We start from the raw sequence: 19,273 nt of genomic DNA, 5'->3' as shown, positions 1-19,273 counted from the left end.
GTGTGGAAACGGCTGCATCCTGCACAAGAGTGGGCAAAGAGAAAGGATGCTGTCATGTGACGGCGCTGTAAGGGCGAATAATACAAGGTCATCAGGAAAAACGCTTGGAGAGAGAAAGGGATGGAGCGAGGGAGGGCAGTGCAGGCGAGGGATGGATGGATGGAGGGAGGGAGGCAGAGAGCAGGAGCGAGGGATGCTGAGGGAGGAAGACGGTATATTCATAGCAGCAGCGGTATTTATAGCCGCCCAGAGGACAGGAGAGAGCGGGAGGCGTGGCTTGGGTTGTGGCTTTCGCACTGCTTCACAAGGCAGAGAGGGAGAGAGGGAGGGAATGGGAGGAGAGAGGCAGCCCTGGCGCGAGTGAGAGAGGGGAGGCTATTTGGCATATTTGGCAGGAGAGGGAAGAAAGAAAGGAGGGAGGGAGGGCTGTTTTTGAGTGTTTGTGTGTGTGTGTGCCTGAGAAATTAGAGGGAGAGGGAGGGTGAGAGGGAGGGAGGAGGGTACTGAGCTGAGAGAAATCTGTCAGATTCAAACACACTGCTCTCTCTGTCTGTGTGTGTGAGTGTGTGTGTGTGTGTGTGATAAAGAGCAAGAGCGAGGGATGAGAGGAGAGGAGGAGAGCTGAAGAACAGATAGAGGCAGAGGAAGACCATAAAGTGAGGTATGTACGGCTGTCATGCTGCTCATGAATCCAATAACAACCTGTGTGTTTACATGTATATATCTGTGTGTGTGTGTGTAAAAGTGCATGCATGCTTGTGTACATGTGTGTGTCTCAAGTGAATGTGTGTGTATATATATATAGTTTACTGTTTTAAAGGGACACTGTATTCACTTGGGCTTTTCTAAGTGGACAAATGGATGTAGGCTTCTGTCAGGGATATCAATTATGTAATATGTGTGCACCATTTTCACTGCTCTGTGTGTGCGTGCGCGTGTGTGCGTGTGTGTTTACATGCTTGTGTAATTATGCCGAGGTGTTTGTGTGGCCATTGTGTGGAGCCTTGACCATATGGGGTGATTTACGGTCATTGTAAATATAACTCAACACTCCTGAGCCCTGCACTGTTAAAGCTGTAGAACCCCCCCTCCTCACCCCATAAACTAAACTGTATTGACAGCTAATTTACATTTTGTTATTATATAATGAAGATAAGCAAACGGCTTAAACATCCTTCTCAGAGGCATCTGCAAAGTAGCATTTCCTTTGTGCTGCTGGTTTCCAGTGCAACAACAAAGAATTTGATTGTAATGTAACAGACCAGCCTTGCCTGAGGAATTATAATGTTAAAAGCTCTTGTAGGTCTTCTTTTTTTTTTTATTTGATGAGTTGAAGTTTTCCTAATCCTAGGAGGAGGTCCAGTTTCAGCATCAGAAGCGGTGTCTTAAACATACAATATGGTTGTGCTAAGATTATGGCTGTCTGTTGACTTGTAGTCGACTGTCCACATTGATTTCAATCATAGCAATGCAGCTCAGAGGGTGAAATACTGTACTTTTCAAAATCGCCCTCAGAAAAGCAAGTCCAGCCGGCTCTGAAACGATGGCTGGCGCTTTTGCTTTTGCTGCACCAGAACAGCTAAGAAAACAGTTGCTTTGCACAGACAGAATGCAGAATATGCTTCGTACCAGTGAGGGACGTTTAACCAACAATGTTTTTCATTTTGCAGTGTTGGAAGACGCACTCAGACTGTTTTAGTAAAAGTAGAACTACCACAGTATCGAAATACTCTGTTACAAGAAAACGTCATGCATTCAAACTAATGCATTTGACTTAAGTTAAAGCACATGCCTATAAATAATGCTTTATTCTTCAGTACTCAAAATATGCTTTAAGGACTCATTATGCAGAATGAGAATAATACATTATCGACGTATTATTCAAGTGTGAGCATCACTTTCATGTAATGACTTTAGAATCTGCAAAGTAGCATAAAATGGAATAACTTCAGTACAGTTATCTCAAAATGGTACTGTGCAGCGCAGTATTTTAACTATATGTATGAGATACTTTTCCCCACTGTGACATTCACTCGTGCAACCTGTAGTGCAGTAGAACCTGGGTTAAAAATTGGCAGTGGAACCAAATCTAAATTGACCTTTTTTCAGCGAAACTCCGGTGGAGAAGTGGAGGTTTCAGCGGGGTCTGACGGGCAGATGTGGCCAACCCGACAGCTTCTGAGCCCTCACAGTGCCCGACTGTCCTCAGCTGTTTTCATTTCACTTCTTTATTCATTTATTTTCTATGTTTGCCCTCTGCCAGGACGTACAGTTATGCATTCCACAAACATTACCCATAAATGATCCTCTACATAAAACTCCACCATGGCAGGACCTGAGAAATGTAGACAGCAGTGGAAATTTTCTGTGCCCTTTGACTTTAATTTTGTAGCCCTGACTGATGGCAAATTATCCTTAGTGTTACTGCAATTAGTTACCATGGCAGGATCTGAAAGGCACCTTATCCTGTGTGTAAAACATACTTACCAAGCTACCTTGCCAAAGCCTATTAATTTCACCATTTTATTATAAATGTACACCTTTTTACTATGTACAGTGCTTAAGTCAGGACAGTGATGCATTATGTGCAGTTTTCCACTGCCACCTTGAAACTAGTCGTCCCTGTGATGTGTGTTTTGGCACTGATCAGAACCAGGATTAAGCTGCTGCTGAAAACTTTGGGTGAGATTTGCAGGTACAGAGTAATTCTCTACAGATCGCACGAGAGTAAAAACCTGTGGTAGCGTACTATGATATGGTTTCCTGTTTGCGATGCACGAGTAGCGGTTGAGAAAGAGCGTAAAGAGACTCTGGCAAGGAGCAAACTTTGTCAGTGACATTATGAGTTTGGATTTTGCTACTTTGCATAGCTAATCTTGCATCGCCCTAAATCTCATGACACGTTCTAAATGAAACCTGGGGCCGCAGCCAGTATGAGGGTGCTCTACCTGTTGTAGCACAATCGGGCCGGCTGCATGCGCCGCCTTCAGATCTGCTCTGAAATCCAGCAGCCGGTGAATGAGCGGACGCGTCAGTTAGCTTCCAGCCGTTCAAAGAAGATCAGCTTGAGTGTTTAGCAGAGGCATGCCTGTGAGAAAGAACAGGCTTAGAATCTGATTGCTCATGCATATTCCATCTGAAAGTGAGACTGAGTAACTTTTGAAAGTAAAAAAATAACACTTTTCTTACTCTTACAAATGAAAAGTTAAATTTGTCAGCACTCAGTTCAGCACAGTCTGGCGTTTTGTTGCTGTAGCCTTGGTTTGGTTTGACCAGTAGCTTCAAGTAGCTAATGTTAGCAAAGTCAACATGCCGTCTAACTGACGATGCTGAGTCAATTAACTGATGATGTGACTCTTCTACTCTTGTTCTACTGTTCCAGCATCTGTCATTCATGGCTACAGTGGCTGCTGCTCAGCAAAAGCTAATTGTAAAGAGCTACTGCAGCAGTTTTGAGTTGTTCCTTCATAGAGCTGGGCTACTAACAGGAGAGAGAGAAAAAATGGTCAAAATCCATGCAGCAGAGGCCACGGTACCCTGACTTTTTAGTCCAGTATGCTCCAAGAATTCCAGATCATACATTTCCCATAATGCCACTCATCAGCACCTTTGTCCCTGCTTAACACCCACGAGTATCAAACCCCACAACCAAGTTGGCAACACAGGCGTTCTGTTTCAAATTCGTAGCCTCCAAGCCAAACAGGACTCATCTATTTTCACAGTCTGAGTCGTACTTCTCAACACAGTAAGCTGACTTTGATGTGCAAAATAGGTGCAGTGCCCCTTTAATTAAGCCATCTTTCGCTGGAGGGACCTGTGCCATCGTTGCCAGACACTGTATGTCCATCCAAATAACATCATTTAAGAAAAGAAAATACATGACAGAGCCCAGCAGCTGTTGCTCTACCGTAAACTGAAACACATTTTAATCTCCCGCTGAAACAACTTCAGGTCATGGCGAGGTCTGTCGGACAGAAGCTGCTGTAAGCTCTATAATTTTGACAGCACAGGCTCTGTCTGTCGTTGATAATTTCATCTAATTCCCTCATGTCAGTAAGGTAACACGGTGCAAATACAGTATTAATCACTCTTCAGTGCTTGTATTTTGTTCTATGCTTTAATGTTTAAAGCCATTTTGAGTTTTCCAGTAAGATCTGCTCTGTTTTATTCTATGATATTCTTCCAGCGGTTTATCTCCCCGCTTCCTCCTGCAGCAGAAATTATAACATGCATCTTCTCCCAATCACGTTTGTGTCCTTAAGAGGCTCTCCAATCAGTCTGTCACACAGATGAGTGTCGCCCCTGACTCCACCTGACTCGTTAAGGGCAGCGGATGTATAGCTGCAGCACATCTGACAGCACAGATTAGCATGAGATCGTGGTCGACACTCTCGTGCGGCCTTTTAACATTCAGCTGCGCTGATAAAGACGACACTTCAGCGCCTGTGTCTGCTGCTGCGACTCAGCTGAAACCTTGGATTTCCCAAAAGTCATCTTTTCAGGATGTGAGATCATGGATCAGAGGGTGCCGCTGACACCCGTGTGTTTTCTTTTGGACTCTTTACGCTGCATTAGCAATGGTTTGGCTTAGTCCCAGGTTCGCATCTGAGGGATCGGGGGTGATTTTCTACTCACAGGAGGCAGCTGTTAAAAAACAATGCAGCTGCAAGGATTTGAAAAATGGGGACACACTTCTGCAAGAAGCTTGTCACAAGATAATGTACAGTAACAGGGTCAGCGTAGCACAGTGAGGTTGGCTCTCTCGCCAAAGTCAGGAAATCCCCGCTCAGTAGCGGCCGTAGCACAGTACGCCACTTGTATTGCAGTTTTGAACTTTTTCATTTTTTTCTTCAGAGGAAATTAACAGAAAATCCCCTTAGTAGCAATAAGGATCTATCACACTGCACCACATGTATCCTCTCTGGTCTTCAGTCTACTTTATATTCACTATGTGAACCACATGACCTCCTTCTTTCAGTGACCTTGACTTTAAGTATGAAACACTGTTCCCCGATAACCTCCATCTCCTTGCCCCCCATTCCCCCTGCCCCCACCCGTAAATCGTGTTCTCTCTTTTCCTCGGTCTTTTGCTGAATGTCTCACAACCCCTCCTCTGCCTCAGATCATTTACATTCGCTTTGTTCTGTGCAGATTAAGGTCGCACGCTGGTGAGGGCCTCCAGAGCCTCCAAGGTCTCGAGGCCCTCACAGTCTCATTTGCGGAAATCTCTCTGCATTTGTTCGCTGCACTTCTGCATAAACTCTCTAGTTCTGTCTGAAACGTCCACTGAATTGGATCACAGTGGACCACACCGTTTCAGGAGAGGAAATGAGAGTGAAGATCTAACAGCACTTCTTAGGTTCTGACTGATAGGCTTTAGTTATGCTGATGTTGATGTGTGCGACGAGTCAAATCTTTTAAACAATTCCTTCATGCTGTCAAACCTGCATCAGTGATACAGTTCTGTGGGTTACTGGAGACCACATGAAACCAGATTAGTGTAAGGCAACATTATATCAGGCGTGACTGTATTTTGGTCACGTTTTGCTTCAGTTACCCTTCATGGTTTTAACCAGACTGAATTTGGTGCTTGAGGCTGATTGAGGAACAATGTTACCAGTGAGAATGGCTCGTGTTGACACTCATTGCAGAACCTGTTGAGAAACTGACACAGGATGTGGCAAGTGAAGCTGCCTCTGTGGGTGTGTGCGCGTGCACGTGTGTGTGTGTGTGTGTGTGTGTGTGTGTGGACAAGACAATGTGTTTGTGAACTTATCGTTTCAGTGCAGTCTATGCTGACCAGTAAACATCCATGCAATGTTAGGTGTTATGTTATGTGCATGCAGGACTAATGTAGTAAATGTAGCGGGTTGGCTTTCTTATTCAACAGCATCCAGTTCTTGTCATTTAAAGGTACAACCCTGCCTTCAAAGGGGCCCTTTAGTGATTCAGTATTGCACTTCCATAAAGACAGACAGATTAAAAAAAAAAAAAAGAGATGCTGAGATGATTTTTAGTCCCCAGTTTTGTCTCAGGTGGGCTGGATCCAACACTTCCCATCATGCATCTCAGAGCTTCTTGTCATTCCACCGTCTCTGCGCGATGAACAGCCCCGTCTTTGAAATGGATTCCCCCTATCTGTCCCACATGCTTTCTGTTTATAAGCTGCGAGGTGGGAGGAGCTGTTTTGGATCTGGAGGTAAAAGTCCTGTTCACTTTCTCCCTAGACAGTGTTACATAATCGCCGTTGGAGCACTTCCACAGCTCGGAGTGAAGTGAAACCCTCGCATGAGTTTGACCACTGGGTCGTTTGTGCGAGCCGATTTGATTCACCCAAACATCCAATGTACCAACTCTTCAGACGCTAGCTGGAAGATAGCTAGCAACAGCCGGCTGTGTGTGGGAGTGTGCCCTCGTGTGTGTTTGTGTTCAAACTGACTGAACTCACCAGAAACTCTGGATCTTTCTGCTATTTCCCACTGAGCTCTCTCCTTTTTCGTCTGTACGTCTATATGTAAAGGAATTTTTGCTCTGAACTTAATAATATGTTTAATTTCCATCATTGACATTCATGTCACCCCTGGTGAATTCTCGTCTAATTGGCTCTTTCCCTTGATTTTATATGCAATTGCACTGCTTCAGAATTCGCCATGCGTTCTGTCTGAATACACATTCATGTGGGCCACGAATGACTGACTGACTGAAATACAATCTGAAGCTGCCACAAATTCAGTTTTGATTTTGGGTCAAATTTGGATGTATTTAGCAAAAGCTGATGTGTTTCGTTCACAAATGCAGCAACAAAGTGTTTTGAATTGGCAACAGCTCCGATTTGCGACATTTACTGGCTAATTCTCCACAGCAACAGTGGGGGCTGAGGCTCATGAGTACTGTAGTACTTTAACCCATTCACTATGAAGCGAAGTGGAAATAATAGATTCCTATGCCGATTAACAATTAGGAAAACATTCAGGAATTCTCTGTTATGATAACCCTGATGACGGTGATGATGATCAGTAGGACAGCTTACGGCTGTATTTCACAGGCTGAGTGGTACATCTCATGATGAGGAGACTGACTTTGACGTGTGAAATTGGTGATGTTTCCCTTTAACACGTGTAAACAACATCGATGATGATCACAGGCCAGTATGAGGTGGGTCTCCAAACAGTGTTTCCACCGTCCTCCTGTGGCCCCCTGGTTCTCATCTTTGACCTCTTCGAGGAATCTTGATAAGCTTGAACAGTGTGTAAAAGAACAATTGGAGGCATTTGCTTGTTTATGTGACCATTACCTTTATGGACACCCCCAACCCACGACCTCAGGGCACTGAATGTCCTTCATTACTGCTGTTAGTCATCACCTCTCATCTTCCCATCCCCCATCCTTCATCCTTCCTCACATCCCATCACTCTGGCCTCTTACTGTCCATCCTGGTCCTCTGCCCCCCCATCCCCACTGTCCCTCCTATTAAATCTCCCTTCTCTGGTGTCACTGTCTCTCTCCGTCTTGTCGCCCTGGCCTCATTTGTCCTCTTTGTCCGGCACTCTCATTTTTTTCATTCTGGTCTCAAGGAATCCCCTTTTGTTGTCATTCATATCCACTTCTTCTCTTCCCTTTATTTTTCAGGCCACTTCACCTATGGATCAGTATTCATATCAGAAACCCAGGGGACCTATCAGCACAACCGAAATTCCTCTCAAGCGCAGCCCGTCGACACTGATGCTGATGTCCTGCACGCAGCTGTAGAGCAGCAGAGGCCAAAGGGGTCAGGGTGAAAGGTCACAGACTGCAGAGCCGGAGCAGGCACTGAGGCTGAAAGGGTTTGTGAGGGGCGACTGTGAGGCTTCGAGAGGAATCAAGGTTCAGGGAGGAGGGAGTCAAAGATGATGACCTCGCATGGAAAGCTGAGGAGGGAGAAGGGGAGTCTGGCTGAGTACGAATCGCAGATGAAAGGTAAGTCACTCCAGATGTGCATGCGTACGCGTCACATGCTCGTCTCTGTGTACACCTGAGCCCTTTATCGCGCTTCTGCTTGTGCATGTGCTTTCCTTATATGCATTCATGCATGCAGGTAAGTGCACAGTCATGTATGAATGTGTGCAGTTGCTCTGCACAGTCATCTAGCCGTGGACTCTCACTGATTGTATTCGTGCATATACTGTGTGTGCTGTACATGTGTGCACTCACAAACTGATGACGTCGCCCTTCTCTGGAACGTGATGACAATCCATGCAGAGTCTCCTACAGTCGATAGGAACACAGCATGCTTTCGATCAAAGTAAAAACATGAACATAACCAATATTGGTGTTGCGAGATTTTTACATGACAACAGCAGTGTGTGTGTGTGTGTGTGTGTGTTACATACTGTGTTTTTGAGGGTGCAGGCCATGGTTGGGCGGCTCTCTGTACTGTACTACAAGGGTGTATTTATAGCCAGTATTAGTGATGCTGTCTCCTCACATTCAGTCAGCCCCGGGCTGTGTACTCACACAGAGACAGAGAAAAAGAGTAAGAGGGGAAGAGGGAGTGGATGGACCGGGGTGGGAGGTGAGGAGGGGGGAGGAAGAGTGAGCCAAGAGCAGGTAAAAAAAAAAGAAAAGGGGGACAGAGAGGAGAGGGCAATGTGAAGGCGGCGTTATTTGATGATGTTTGTATTAGCCTTTTCAAACCAAAGTGCAGCGCCGGGCCGTGTCACTACTGCTTAGCTGTGTTTGCATACAAGCTTGTGTGTGTAATACAAGGTTATGTTGGGTTATTAGAAGTGAGCTGTCTGTCCTAACCTATATGTTGCTGTCAAATAAATACAGCGGTGATCACACCTCCAAGTGGACAGCATTTTATTAATTCTTGTTACTTGGAGGAACTGTGTTGAGAGACAGATTCAGGTGAACAGTGTGATCGTGTGCTCTGATTGGATCATTTCGCATGATTAGTTTCATGTGTGTCCATGCTTTATACACATGCTATACGTGTCCGTACTTTACATGTTATGCCTGTGAATTCATGCATTTGCACGCACGAGCAAGTGTGATATGCATGGATCTGTTTTTAGCCATTTATTAACACGAGACATGAAGACATGACATGCACATACAGTAAATAAAACTTCACCAGTAATCTTGAAATGGAATCTTAGAAACCTCCTCCACTACTCCATGTAGTGTATATGTGTATGTGTCCTCCTTGTGTTTGCATATGTCAGTATGTGTCCAGGGTGAGAAGCATGCATTGACTTAAATTACTGTCTTCTATCTGTCTCTCTCGCTCGGTGTCTGTCCATCTCTGCCTGTCTGTGTGCGTGTCAGACCTGCGGGCCCAACTGACCGACCAGATCAAGATTTTAGACTCTCAGGTGGAGGTGAAACAGCAGCAGCTCTCAGACCTCTCTGAGTTTCTCCGACGCAGAGGCGACATCGAGGCTGAATATGCTCGAGCCCTCGACAAACTCACCGAGAGATTCACCCACAAGACTAAGAAGTAAGTGTGAATACAGCGTGGGAGTGCACGTGCCTCTTTTCTATTTCTCCTGTGATTCTAGAGTGTTTCTTCAGGCCATATCTCAGTAAGGATGTCTGTTTTTCTCCAGGAAGGAGCAGTGGGGTCAGTCTGTGTGTCAGGTCTGGTCTGTTTTGCTGACTCAGACGCGTCTGGAGAGCCGGGAACATGCAGCGCTGGGTGACACCTGCTGCAACACACTCACACAGCGGTTGACGCACAGTACGGAGGATACACACCGTCTGCACAAAAGGGTGAGTGGATGTTTGGCGTTAGGTCACGTGCATGCAGAAATGCCAGAGACAGGTACAGGCCTCTTGCCCCAGTGTGCAAATAATCCACTCAAATTCAACAAGAGTCTTATTTTGAGGTCATCCTCCTATCATTCCTCAGAGCAAATGGCACAGGTTACTGCTGAGATATGGAGATGCAGTTTAAACAGCATATTATCTGACCCTGAGAGTGAAGGTGAATGCCCCGTTGAAAAAAGTTATAATTAAATTCTACTTTTTAAAGAATGTACTAAGTACACTTTGTGCTATTCTTATTGCCTTCAAGCATACTCAAGTGTACTCAAGTAGTCCTTGAGTAATACTTGAGTGTACTCTGAAGCTGCTAAATTGGCACAAGTGAAAATAAGGATTCATGAGCATTCAAAACACACTTGCAGTACAATTGTATTATATCAATGTGTTGGAAATATACTTGAAGTAAATGAAGTAAAAAAAGTCCACTTTAATTAAGCATGTTAATAGTGTATTACAAAGAACTTGAAGATTAGTATACTTTTATAAGTACTTTGAAATATCACTTTAAGTGTTGCAGAATTAGTATGTTCATTTTTAATACATTTAAGTAGAAGTTAATGGCATCTATCTTGAAGTACACTCTTTAAAGGTTTGTGTCAAACATACCTAAAATTAAGCACAAAAAGTAAAAGGGTACTTATAATGACTTCTCTACACTTAAATTAGATTTCTAATACACTAAAGTCTACTACTTTTTGTAGAAAATGCCAAGAACATTTGCAGCCTAACCCTAACCCTCAACGTTAAACTTTGACCTATTCTGACCTGATCTTTGAGTTTTTGTGCTCGAGATAATACATCAGAATAAAAAATTATGATAACCAGCAGAGACAGCCAAAACCATTCAAATAAGGCTGTAATTTTTTTGCATATCAGATTTAAATCTTGTGTTTTTAAATCACATATTGATTTCAGGAATGTTCTGCAGACTGTCAGTATCTGCAGCGTTGAGACACAGCAAGCTGATCACCACAGTAATATCAAGTTACACAAATACACAACTGGCATCACTCGGCTCTGTCAGCTCCATCTCCTGTAAGAACAATAAGCTCCAGACTTTTGTCAGTGCAGCCAGATTCATTTTGTAATACAACACAACACTGAAATGAGTCCAGTTGTTATTTACCAGCATTGAAAAGTGAACAGACTCACCAAATAATCTATTGTTGACACATACTGAGCACAATGGAAGTCTCCTTATAAATGCCCCTTCATGTAGGCCTATTTGTCCTGTTATCTTGGTACCGCAGTCGCATCTGCAGTCTCATTCATTCTCTAAAGTACACAGGCTCATCTTACTGGTTGTCAGACACACTCTGTACCCTCTCAAAGTTTAAAAGTGAGCAGAATTCTAATTATTCCACTTGAGTCGTTTCAGAGCAGCTGAGAGGTGTCGTTAGGCCTGACGCCAAGCAGACCCAAAACCTTTTAGCTTTAAATTCACCGCCAACATTATAGTGAATCTGTTATTGCTAGCATCAAAGCAGCTCTGTGCAGATCTACTAAATAACAATAAGAGGGCTAATGGCTACATTAGAATAAACATTAAGCATTATTTTTATTGAGAAATATAGTTCTTGAAAAGTAGCTTAACAGCACATTTTTCTGTAGCGACATTTGTGTATCAATTTACTTTTACCAGTTTTCAGTAAGTCCATTCTTTATTCAAGCAGCTTGACCTTCTGGGACTATTCGCTTTCTTGCCTGGAGTTAAACGAGAAGATTGATACCACTCTCACTGTTGTATGCTAAATGTGAAGGTATAGCCAGCAGGCAGTTAGCCTAGCTTAGCATTGGCTAAAACCTGGAAGCATGTCACTCAGTAGCCTGGCTCTGTCCAAAGGTGTAAAAATCCACCTACCAGCACCTCTAAAGCTAACTAACTAGCATGTCATTGTTCAGCCTGTAAAAATTCAACTGCATTATAAAAATGATAACAGGGAGGTGCGTTCTGGGGTCTTGTCACCCTGATGTCAGGCAATTAGCACAAAAGTCTAACATTGACCAACTTTTTTACATTTGAATTTCCGTACTGATTAAATGAGATATAAAAAAGTCAGTTTGTGGACTTAAGAGGTGCTTGAGATGTATTTCTGAACTACAGAGCTAGAGCTAGGCTAGCTCTTTCTGCCCATTTCCAGTATTTTTGCTTAAGCTAATCACCCAGTGGTTCAAGCTCCAACTACAAGCTAGCTTCTACAAGTATCTCCTCATCTAACTCTCTGCAAGAAAGCAAAGAAATGTATGTCACCACATTTTCTTTCAGATAGTTTTTACACAGTCAAATGTTTTTATCAAACAATCTACTTTTGTAAATTTCAGAGCAAAGAGGTTGGCATCCAGATGCAGGATGAGTTGCTAAAGGTCACCACTGAGCTGCAGACGGTGAGCATTTCATGTTGGTGTCCTTGCATGTAATAATGCAAAATAATGTAATGATTCACTGACACTGGAAATGCTGACGTGGAGTATCCGTTATGTGACACGTGTGCAAATTAAGGCTCTGAAGACATATAACCAGTACCACACAGACTGTCTGATAGCTGAGGGGAAGCTGAAGGAAGCCGAGCGGTTGGAGGAGAGGCACACCGGCAAGTCAGCTGAGCTCGGCCTCGGCCAATCGGGGGGGCAGAGGCGGAGTTCCGTCAAGAAGATGGAGCGATTAATGGAGAAAGTGAGTGTGTGTCAGACGTGTGTGTGTGAGAGAGAGAGAGAAAGAGAGAACAGGAAGTCTCAGAGTGGTTTTCCTGTTGTTTGTCGGAGTGTGTTCAGGTGCATGAATTTGACAGTTCTGTAAATGCACATCTCCTGCATGCCTTGTGTATGAGTGTGATGGGCTATGATGTAGGCATGGGCACATGATATCATAATGTATTGTCTTTTTATCAACACATGTGATTTTAGGTACGTATAATATCTTCTAACGTATGATACTTGTGTGTGTGTGTGTGTGTGCGTGCACAGAGGCATGGCAGAGTGCAGGAGACCCAGCTGAAGTGTACCAAGGCTCGTAATGACTACCTGCTGAACCTAGCTGCAGCCAACGCAGCCATGAACAAGTACTACCTGCAGGACGTCAGCACTCTCATCGATGTACGAAACACACAATTTGTGTTGTTTAAGTGTGTGTTTGTGGGACTGAGACATTCAGTGGTTGTCGGTTACCCTCTTTGTGCCACTATTTCCTGTTATTTTCAGAGAAACATGAAATGCTGAGATAATATGGGGAGAAAGAATGAAGTAGTTTGGAGTTTCTGGAGAACTGTCTGTCCAAAAACAGAAAGCCTCCTCTCTCACACTTTCTGACACCTCAATCGCCACATAATGTGTTCTTCTTTCCACCCTTTCTTCTCCTGCTTTCCTTTCACTGCCTTTCCACCTCATCATTTCCTGTCTTTCTGTCCATCCTCCCTCCCATACTCACTCACTCCCTCCTTCCATCCGTCTCTTCCGTTCCCTCCCTCCTCGTAGTGCTGTGACCTGGGTTTCCATCTGTCTGTGGAGAGGGTGATGAGGTGCTACCTGGCCAGTAGGTGGCGCATCCAAAAGACAGAGGAGACGGGGCTTAAGCAGCTGGAGGCTGCTGTGACCTCCCTGGACCAGGGTGGAGACAGAGATGCGTTGCTACAGCAACACGACGCTGCCTTCTGCCTTCCATTCAGATTCAACTACCATCCTCATGAAGGGGACCAGGTGAATTCACTGTACCTCTGGTGCAGGTGTATAATTTCCATGGAATTCAGATGAAGCCTATGCAACAAACAGCACCACATTGGTTTGAGCTTGATGTTCCCTTGTATTATTATATTTTCTTTGTGTGTTTTAGGTGTGTGAGGTGAGTGCAGAGAGCCAGGTGAGGTACGAGCTGGAGACCAGGTTCCAGCAGCTTCAGTCTCGACTTGCTGCCGTTACCTTAGAAACAGAGGAGGTCAGATTATTATTCTCATTGCCTGTTTCCATAATTATCTGTTTGTCTGTCTGTCCCTGCCTGTCCGTCACTCACTGAGTGAATGAGCGACAACGGCCAACTTTACAATATAAACCATGTATTAAAATTGCTTTGACAAAATAAGAAACGAATCGACCGAAGTAACAAATAAACATTTCTTTCCCTTTTCTCAGGTCAGTAAAACGCTAAAAGCCACACTCACAGCCCTGCTGGACAGCATGTGTGAAAGCGACTGTAACCCCTCCCCCGACGTGCCCAGCAGCCTATCACACGAGCCCCCTGGGGGAAACACCGCACCAAAACTTACCCTCGCCAAGCGTCGAGCCAATCAGCAGGAGACAGAGACCTACTATTTCACAGTGAGTTGTTGCTCTTGTCTGGAGGTGGATGCATTGTTCTTACAGCATCTTCAGCGGTGGTGGAAGCAGTGCTCAGATCTTTTACTTTAAAGAAAGCAGCAGTACCACAGGGTATAAATAACCCAGTCATGTACTCAAAATTTTCCGTAAAAGATAAGGTAATCTTTTATTAATCCCACAGCAGGGAATTCTGCAGCGTGACAACAGCAAAGGGGATGGTGCAACAGTAAGATATGATAAATAAGTAAACAACATAATCAGTAAAACAGACAATGGTTGAAGTCACATTATTGCACGTGGTAAATATTGATGTTGCCACGTTTTGTATACATGATATTGCACTTGGATCAATCGGGTGTGTGCAGTCTACTGGAAGCAGTGTCGAGTGTCTAAAGTCTGACAGCAGCAGGAAGGAAGGAATCACTCAGGGTGAAGCAGCCTGTCACTGAAGGAGCTGTCAGAGTGTCCTGTACGGGTTGAGACGTGCGCACCATCAGGGATAACAGCTTAGCCATCATTCTCCTTTCTCCCACCGCCTCCACCGCGTCGAGGTGTCACCCCGGGACAGAGCTGGCCTTCTCAACCAGTCTGTTAAGTCTCCTTCTATCAACAGCTGCTCGAAGATGGCTGATGCTCTCCTCTACATCTGTGATCAGGTCAACGATTGCAGAGTCATTGCACGTGGCAGTTAGCTGATTTGTGCATGGGGTCTGCAGGGTAGAGGGTGAGGAAGGAGGGAGTCAGAACTGTTCCCCGCCAGCAGACAACCATATGGGACTCACAGTCCTGTATCCTCACATGCTGTGGTCGGTCGGTCTAGTTGTCCGTAGTCCATGCTCTGAAGTCGTCCACACCTATGCACTTCAACTTGTCCCTCAGAAGCGTAGGCTATACGGTTTTGAAAGAACTGGAGGCATCAAAGTGCTCCCAGCCTTTACCAGGGGAGAGAGGGATCGATGCAGGGGGTTGATGTTTGTGTTATCCATCCCAAAGCCAGGTTTACAGGTGATCTGTAGAGGGCCCATTGATAGGCTCCCCAGGAGGCAGAGGTAGACAAGCCCCAGCCTCTCCAGGTCTTCGTCAGGTGTGGTGTCAGTACCATCAGCGTGTAGCTGTTGAGGTCCTTGGGGTGCGGAGTCTTTGGTGCTGGTACCACACAGGATGTTTTCCACAGCTTTGGCACACTCTCCTGCTTCAGGCTCAGGTTGAACGGGTGCTCACCTATCCCACACAACCGGTCTGCACAAGACTCGAGAAGCCCTTCTCACTTTGATCCTCCTGAGTTCTTTCCTCATCTGGTTTGTTGTGAGGGACAGACTGGGGTAGGAGGGCTGTGTGCTGGAGGTTGTTGTGGGTGGCGAGGTAGGGTATTGGGCAGGAAATGCAGTGGATGGAGGTTGCAGCAGGGAGGAGAGAGAGGCAAATGACCAACTGTTGGTTTCTTCAATAGAACCCAGAGGTCTCTCAGAGTTGGTTCCTTGGTTTCTTTGTAGATGGTTTAAACACTGCCAGCCTTTCTCCCTTCCTTTTAGCGTAGTCTGACGTTAGCACGGTTAGCTATGTCTCTCTCAATTGCATAAGTGAATATTCCTGCTGAGTCAGCACTTGGCAAAAAAGTAAATATGCTCAAAGTAAAAGTAAAAGTACTCATTATGCAGAAGAGCAAATTTCAGAATAATATATATTATGTCATTGGATTATAATTATTGATGCATTAATGTGTTCATCACTTCAGTGATACAGTAGGTAAAACTAGGCTAATTTCAGTTATTTTATTTTATTTTGTTTTAGCATCATGCTGTTAATGTCCTTTAAACAAAACTTAAAGCTGGCCAGTCGCTGTGGCTGCTGACATGATTTATTTTTTGGAGCAGTCTTCATATATAAAAATCTAATATATCATGACTGATCCCTGTGTTGGAGATCACTCTAATGTCCTTTGATAGAGTGAATAGCATTTCCACCCTGACAAGGATTGGCTTCTTGTGGTTTCTCACTTGCCTCGGCACACAGCTTCCACAACTTCTCAAATCCATAGTTAGTAATGCTCACATATATTTCTTATTATGCTCAAATGTATTTGCGCAATTATGTTTTGACCTTGCTGTGAGCTTTCTAAAGTGGATTTTTCACTGCTTTTCTGTTGCATAACAGCTTAAATGTTTTTTGTGTTCACATTCCACTTTACTGTTTAATATAAAGTATATGAAAGCTTCCTGTGAATGGAGGACATACCAGAAAGGTGAACACTGACCATGAGAAACATTTAAATGTACTCTGGAAACTGGTTTCTACAGTATAACATTTGACATAGATGCTTTTCAGTTGGCCCTATAAGATATTTGACTTTATTATCAAATGATTTTATCTATGTCTCACTCCGGAATGAAATACACAAACCCAGTTTCAGCGCCTGTTGTCATACCGGCACACCACTGTGAACTAACAGACTGTCTTAGCATTTCGTTGGTAGCGATAGACTCATTGATTAATTTATTCACTCCTGACACATGAGCTAGATGATGGGAGTGAGTAATGGCCTTTTGAAGAACAATAGAAATGGTTTGCAGCACTGTGGAAACTGGTGTGATGATTGCATGTTTTGAGAATAGGAAACTGTGCTTCAGCCATTGAAGAAAAGACTGTAATACTTGATCATTTTGTTTTATTTCTCGTCTCAGAAAGTGAAGGAGTTCCTCACCAGCAGTTCTCTGACCTCCAAACTTCAAGCCAAACATGACCTTCTACAAGATGCCATACAGAAAGGTACTCTCACACTACAATGTGAGATGACAGGAAGGGCAATATCTGCCGATGTTGCTAATGTTGCTAATGCTAATCTTGAATCTGTGAAGAATCGGTACAAATGATGCCACTGCTGACTCTGACTGCGAAATCTCATGTTAAACTTTTGAAAGGTTAAAAGAGTGCCCCACTGATGAAGCATTGCATTGCTTTAACACTGTAACACAATGGACAATGGACGAAATACATCAAAATCAATAGAGCAGAACCAGGGACATCATCTACTAAATCCACACGTTGCTCTTCCTTGTTAACTCCTGGTGCTCGACCACCAATAATCTGACATCCAGGCATGTTATGATGCTAGCAGCTTGTGTAGCCTGTGTCAAGCAGAGATGAGGAGTGGGCTGCAGAGGTCTGGTGAGCTCACTCCTCTGTAACTCCACACCTCCACATATATTTGTCATTTTCAAACTTGTAGTCTTCAGCCCCAGGCGACTCAAGTGACATCACTTGAGGACTTTGATGAGGACTTCACACAGCTCCCACTGGAGCCACAAAAGGCTTTATACGACTTTTTCACACATGCAGCAGCACTCCCAAAGATCTGTAAACAGACTTTAATGTGTAAAATCAGCTTTTAATAATGCTGCACATTGTTTGCACCACAACCCTAAACCAAACCTTCCTCTTTCACTTGTTTTCTGTCTCTTTCTTCTAGCTGAGGCTGTCGACAGCGACCCTTCCAGGTAAACAGTGTATTTACACAGCAAAAAAAGAGAGTTCGACTGAGAGAGGCATAGAGACATGGAGAGAGCAGAGAGGACGAGGAGAGGAAAGAGATTCAATCAATTTGAACCCAAATGCAATTTTTGACCATTTCCTGCTATGTATAAAAAGCAGATTTTTAAAGGGGGAAATGCTAAAAAAAAACTGATGATAGCAATAAGCAAACCTCATTAGAGCTTGAGTATTAATACCCACATGTCAAATGGCATTAAGCATTTTATTTATTATATTTCCCAGAATGCAATGTGCTCGCTCAGTGCGTGTTCGGAAGTCCAGACCTGTTTCCCAATTCTGCCACACACTCTTCACCACAGACATAATCTCCTACATACAGGTAACACACTCTCTCTCTCTCTCTCTCTCACACACACACACAAATAAGAGAAGTCCCTTTGAAATACACCCTTGCTTTTACCTCGTTTTTATTTGCTTGCTGCACTGCTGTTCAACCCTCCAAAGGAAATGATTTAGAAAAGCCTGTCACACTGATGCCGAAGAACTGGTGGGGGATTCTTGCAGCACATGCACACTCTGACAGTCCATCCCCCCCCAGTGTACTGCTGCATTCATGTGTATGGTCATGCTTGTAGCTTATTGCTGGCTTTCTCTCCTTTCAATCCATTCCCCCCTTTTATCTCTTCCTCTCTTGTGAAAAGGATTAAAATGCACTGGCCTCTTTGCTGCCTCCTCTCTCGACTCCTCTATTGAGTGTATGTGTGCCTATGTGCGCCTCTTCCCACTGCCTCTAAATCTTTATTCCCTTTATTTCTTACTCTGCCTCCTTTTGTAATCTGTGCTTTTTCTCTGTCTCTTCTCTGCTGTGCTTGGCTTGGTGCAGAAGAAGAAGGAGAATGTCTCGGACACAGGTACCAAACCCCATCTGTAACAGGCAGGCTGGTGTTTCCCACAGTGAGCAGGGCCGTAGCTGCCACTGAGGACCCGCAGCTCACGTCTCTGGGTTTTTGTTAGGGAATTTTGAGTTTAGCAACCAACCAACAGCAAAAAACTGTGGAATAATTCATAATTTCGGGAAATACGCTTCTTGACTTTCTTGCCACGAGTAAGATGAGAAGACTGATGCCACTCTCATGCCTCTACAATAAATAAGAAGCAGCCAATTAGCTTAGCTTAGCATAAAAAGTTGAAGTGAGAGAAACAGCTAGCCTGCCTCTCTCCAAAGGTAACAAATTTTAATCCAGCCTGTAACTGTTAGTAAAACTACACATTCCCATTTATATAGTTCCAGTTTTGTATGAAATAAACAGAGGACTAGCTGTATAAGCTAACAGGGCTGCTAGTATAGCTTCACGCGTAATGGACAGATGCAAGACTGGTATCGATCCTCTTACCTAACTTCTAATCTTTAAAAAATGTCAAACTATTCTTTTACTCCACTTGTCATGTTGGATGTTTCGTAGGCTGATTCCAGTACTTTTAGACCCAAAATCTGAAACATAAATGGCCAACAAAATCATGAAAGAAATAAAACACAATTCTGCATGAAAGTGTCCTGGAAAGAACGATGAAATTTGGCACTAATTGCCAATTTAGTCTTATTTTAAGGAGCTGAGTCAGGTGAATTTATGAGCAGTTGGCAATTTCCAGAAGAATTTCCTTGAAACAA

General features: G+C 44.0%; 1 protein-coding gene across 1 annotated transcript in view; it reads left to right on the top strand.

The window, feature by feature from the left end:
• Window positions 1–524: 524 nt before the first annotated feature.
• Window positions 525–19,273, top strand: part of arhgap4b (Rho GTPase activating protein 4b) — a 31,368-nt gene continuing 12,619 nt past the window's right edge. Inside the window, exons 1-13 of the mRNA XM_041946166.1 lie at window positions 525–661; window positions 7,630–7,956; window positions 9,310–9,481; window positions 9,591–9,753; window positions 12,130–12,192; window positions 12,308–12,481; window positions 12,772–12,900; window positions 13,279–13,500; window positions 13,634–13,735; window positions 13,930–14,115; window positions 16,797–16,881; window positions 17,582–17,609; window positions 17,887–17,983. Of these exons, the coding sequence (XP_041802100.1) occupies window positions 7,887–7,956; window positions 9,310–9,481; window positions 9,591–9,753; window positions 12,130–12,192; window positions 12,308–12,481; window positions 12,772–12,900; window positions 13,279–13,500; window positions 13,634–13,735; window positions 13,930–14,115; window positions 16,797–16,881; window positions 17,582–17,609; window positions 17,887–17,983 (1,491 nt within the window). The 5' untranslated portion in view covers window positions 525–661; window positions 7,630–7,886. The remainder of the gene's footprint in view (window positions 662–7,629; window positions 7,957–9,309; window positions 9,482–9,590; window positions 9,754–12,129; window positions 12,193–12,307; window positions 12,482–12,771; window positions 12,901–13,278; window positions 13,501–13,633; window positions 13,736–13,929; window positions 14,116–16,796; window positions 16,882–17,581; window positions 17,610–17,886; window positions 17,984–19,273) is intronic.

The sequence above is a fragment of the Chelmon rostratus genome, chromosome 10 (assembly GCF_017976325.1).
Source record: "Chelmon rostratus isolate fCheRos1 chromosome 10, fCheRos1.pri, whole genome shotgun sequence".
Lineage (NCBI taxonomy): Eukaryota > Metazoa > Chordata > Actinopteri > Chaetodontiformes > Chaetodontidae > Chelmon > Chelmon rostratus.
Note: the sequence above shows the minus strand (reverse complement) of the source record. Positions and strands in the feature narration are given on the sequence as shown.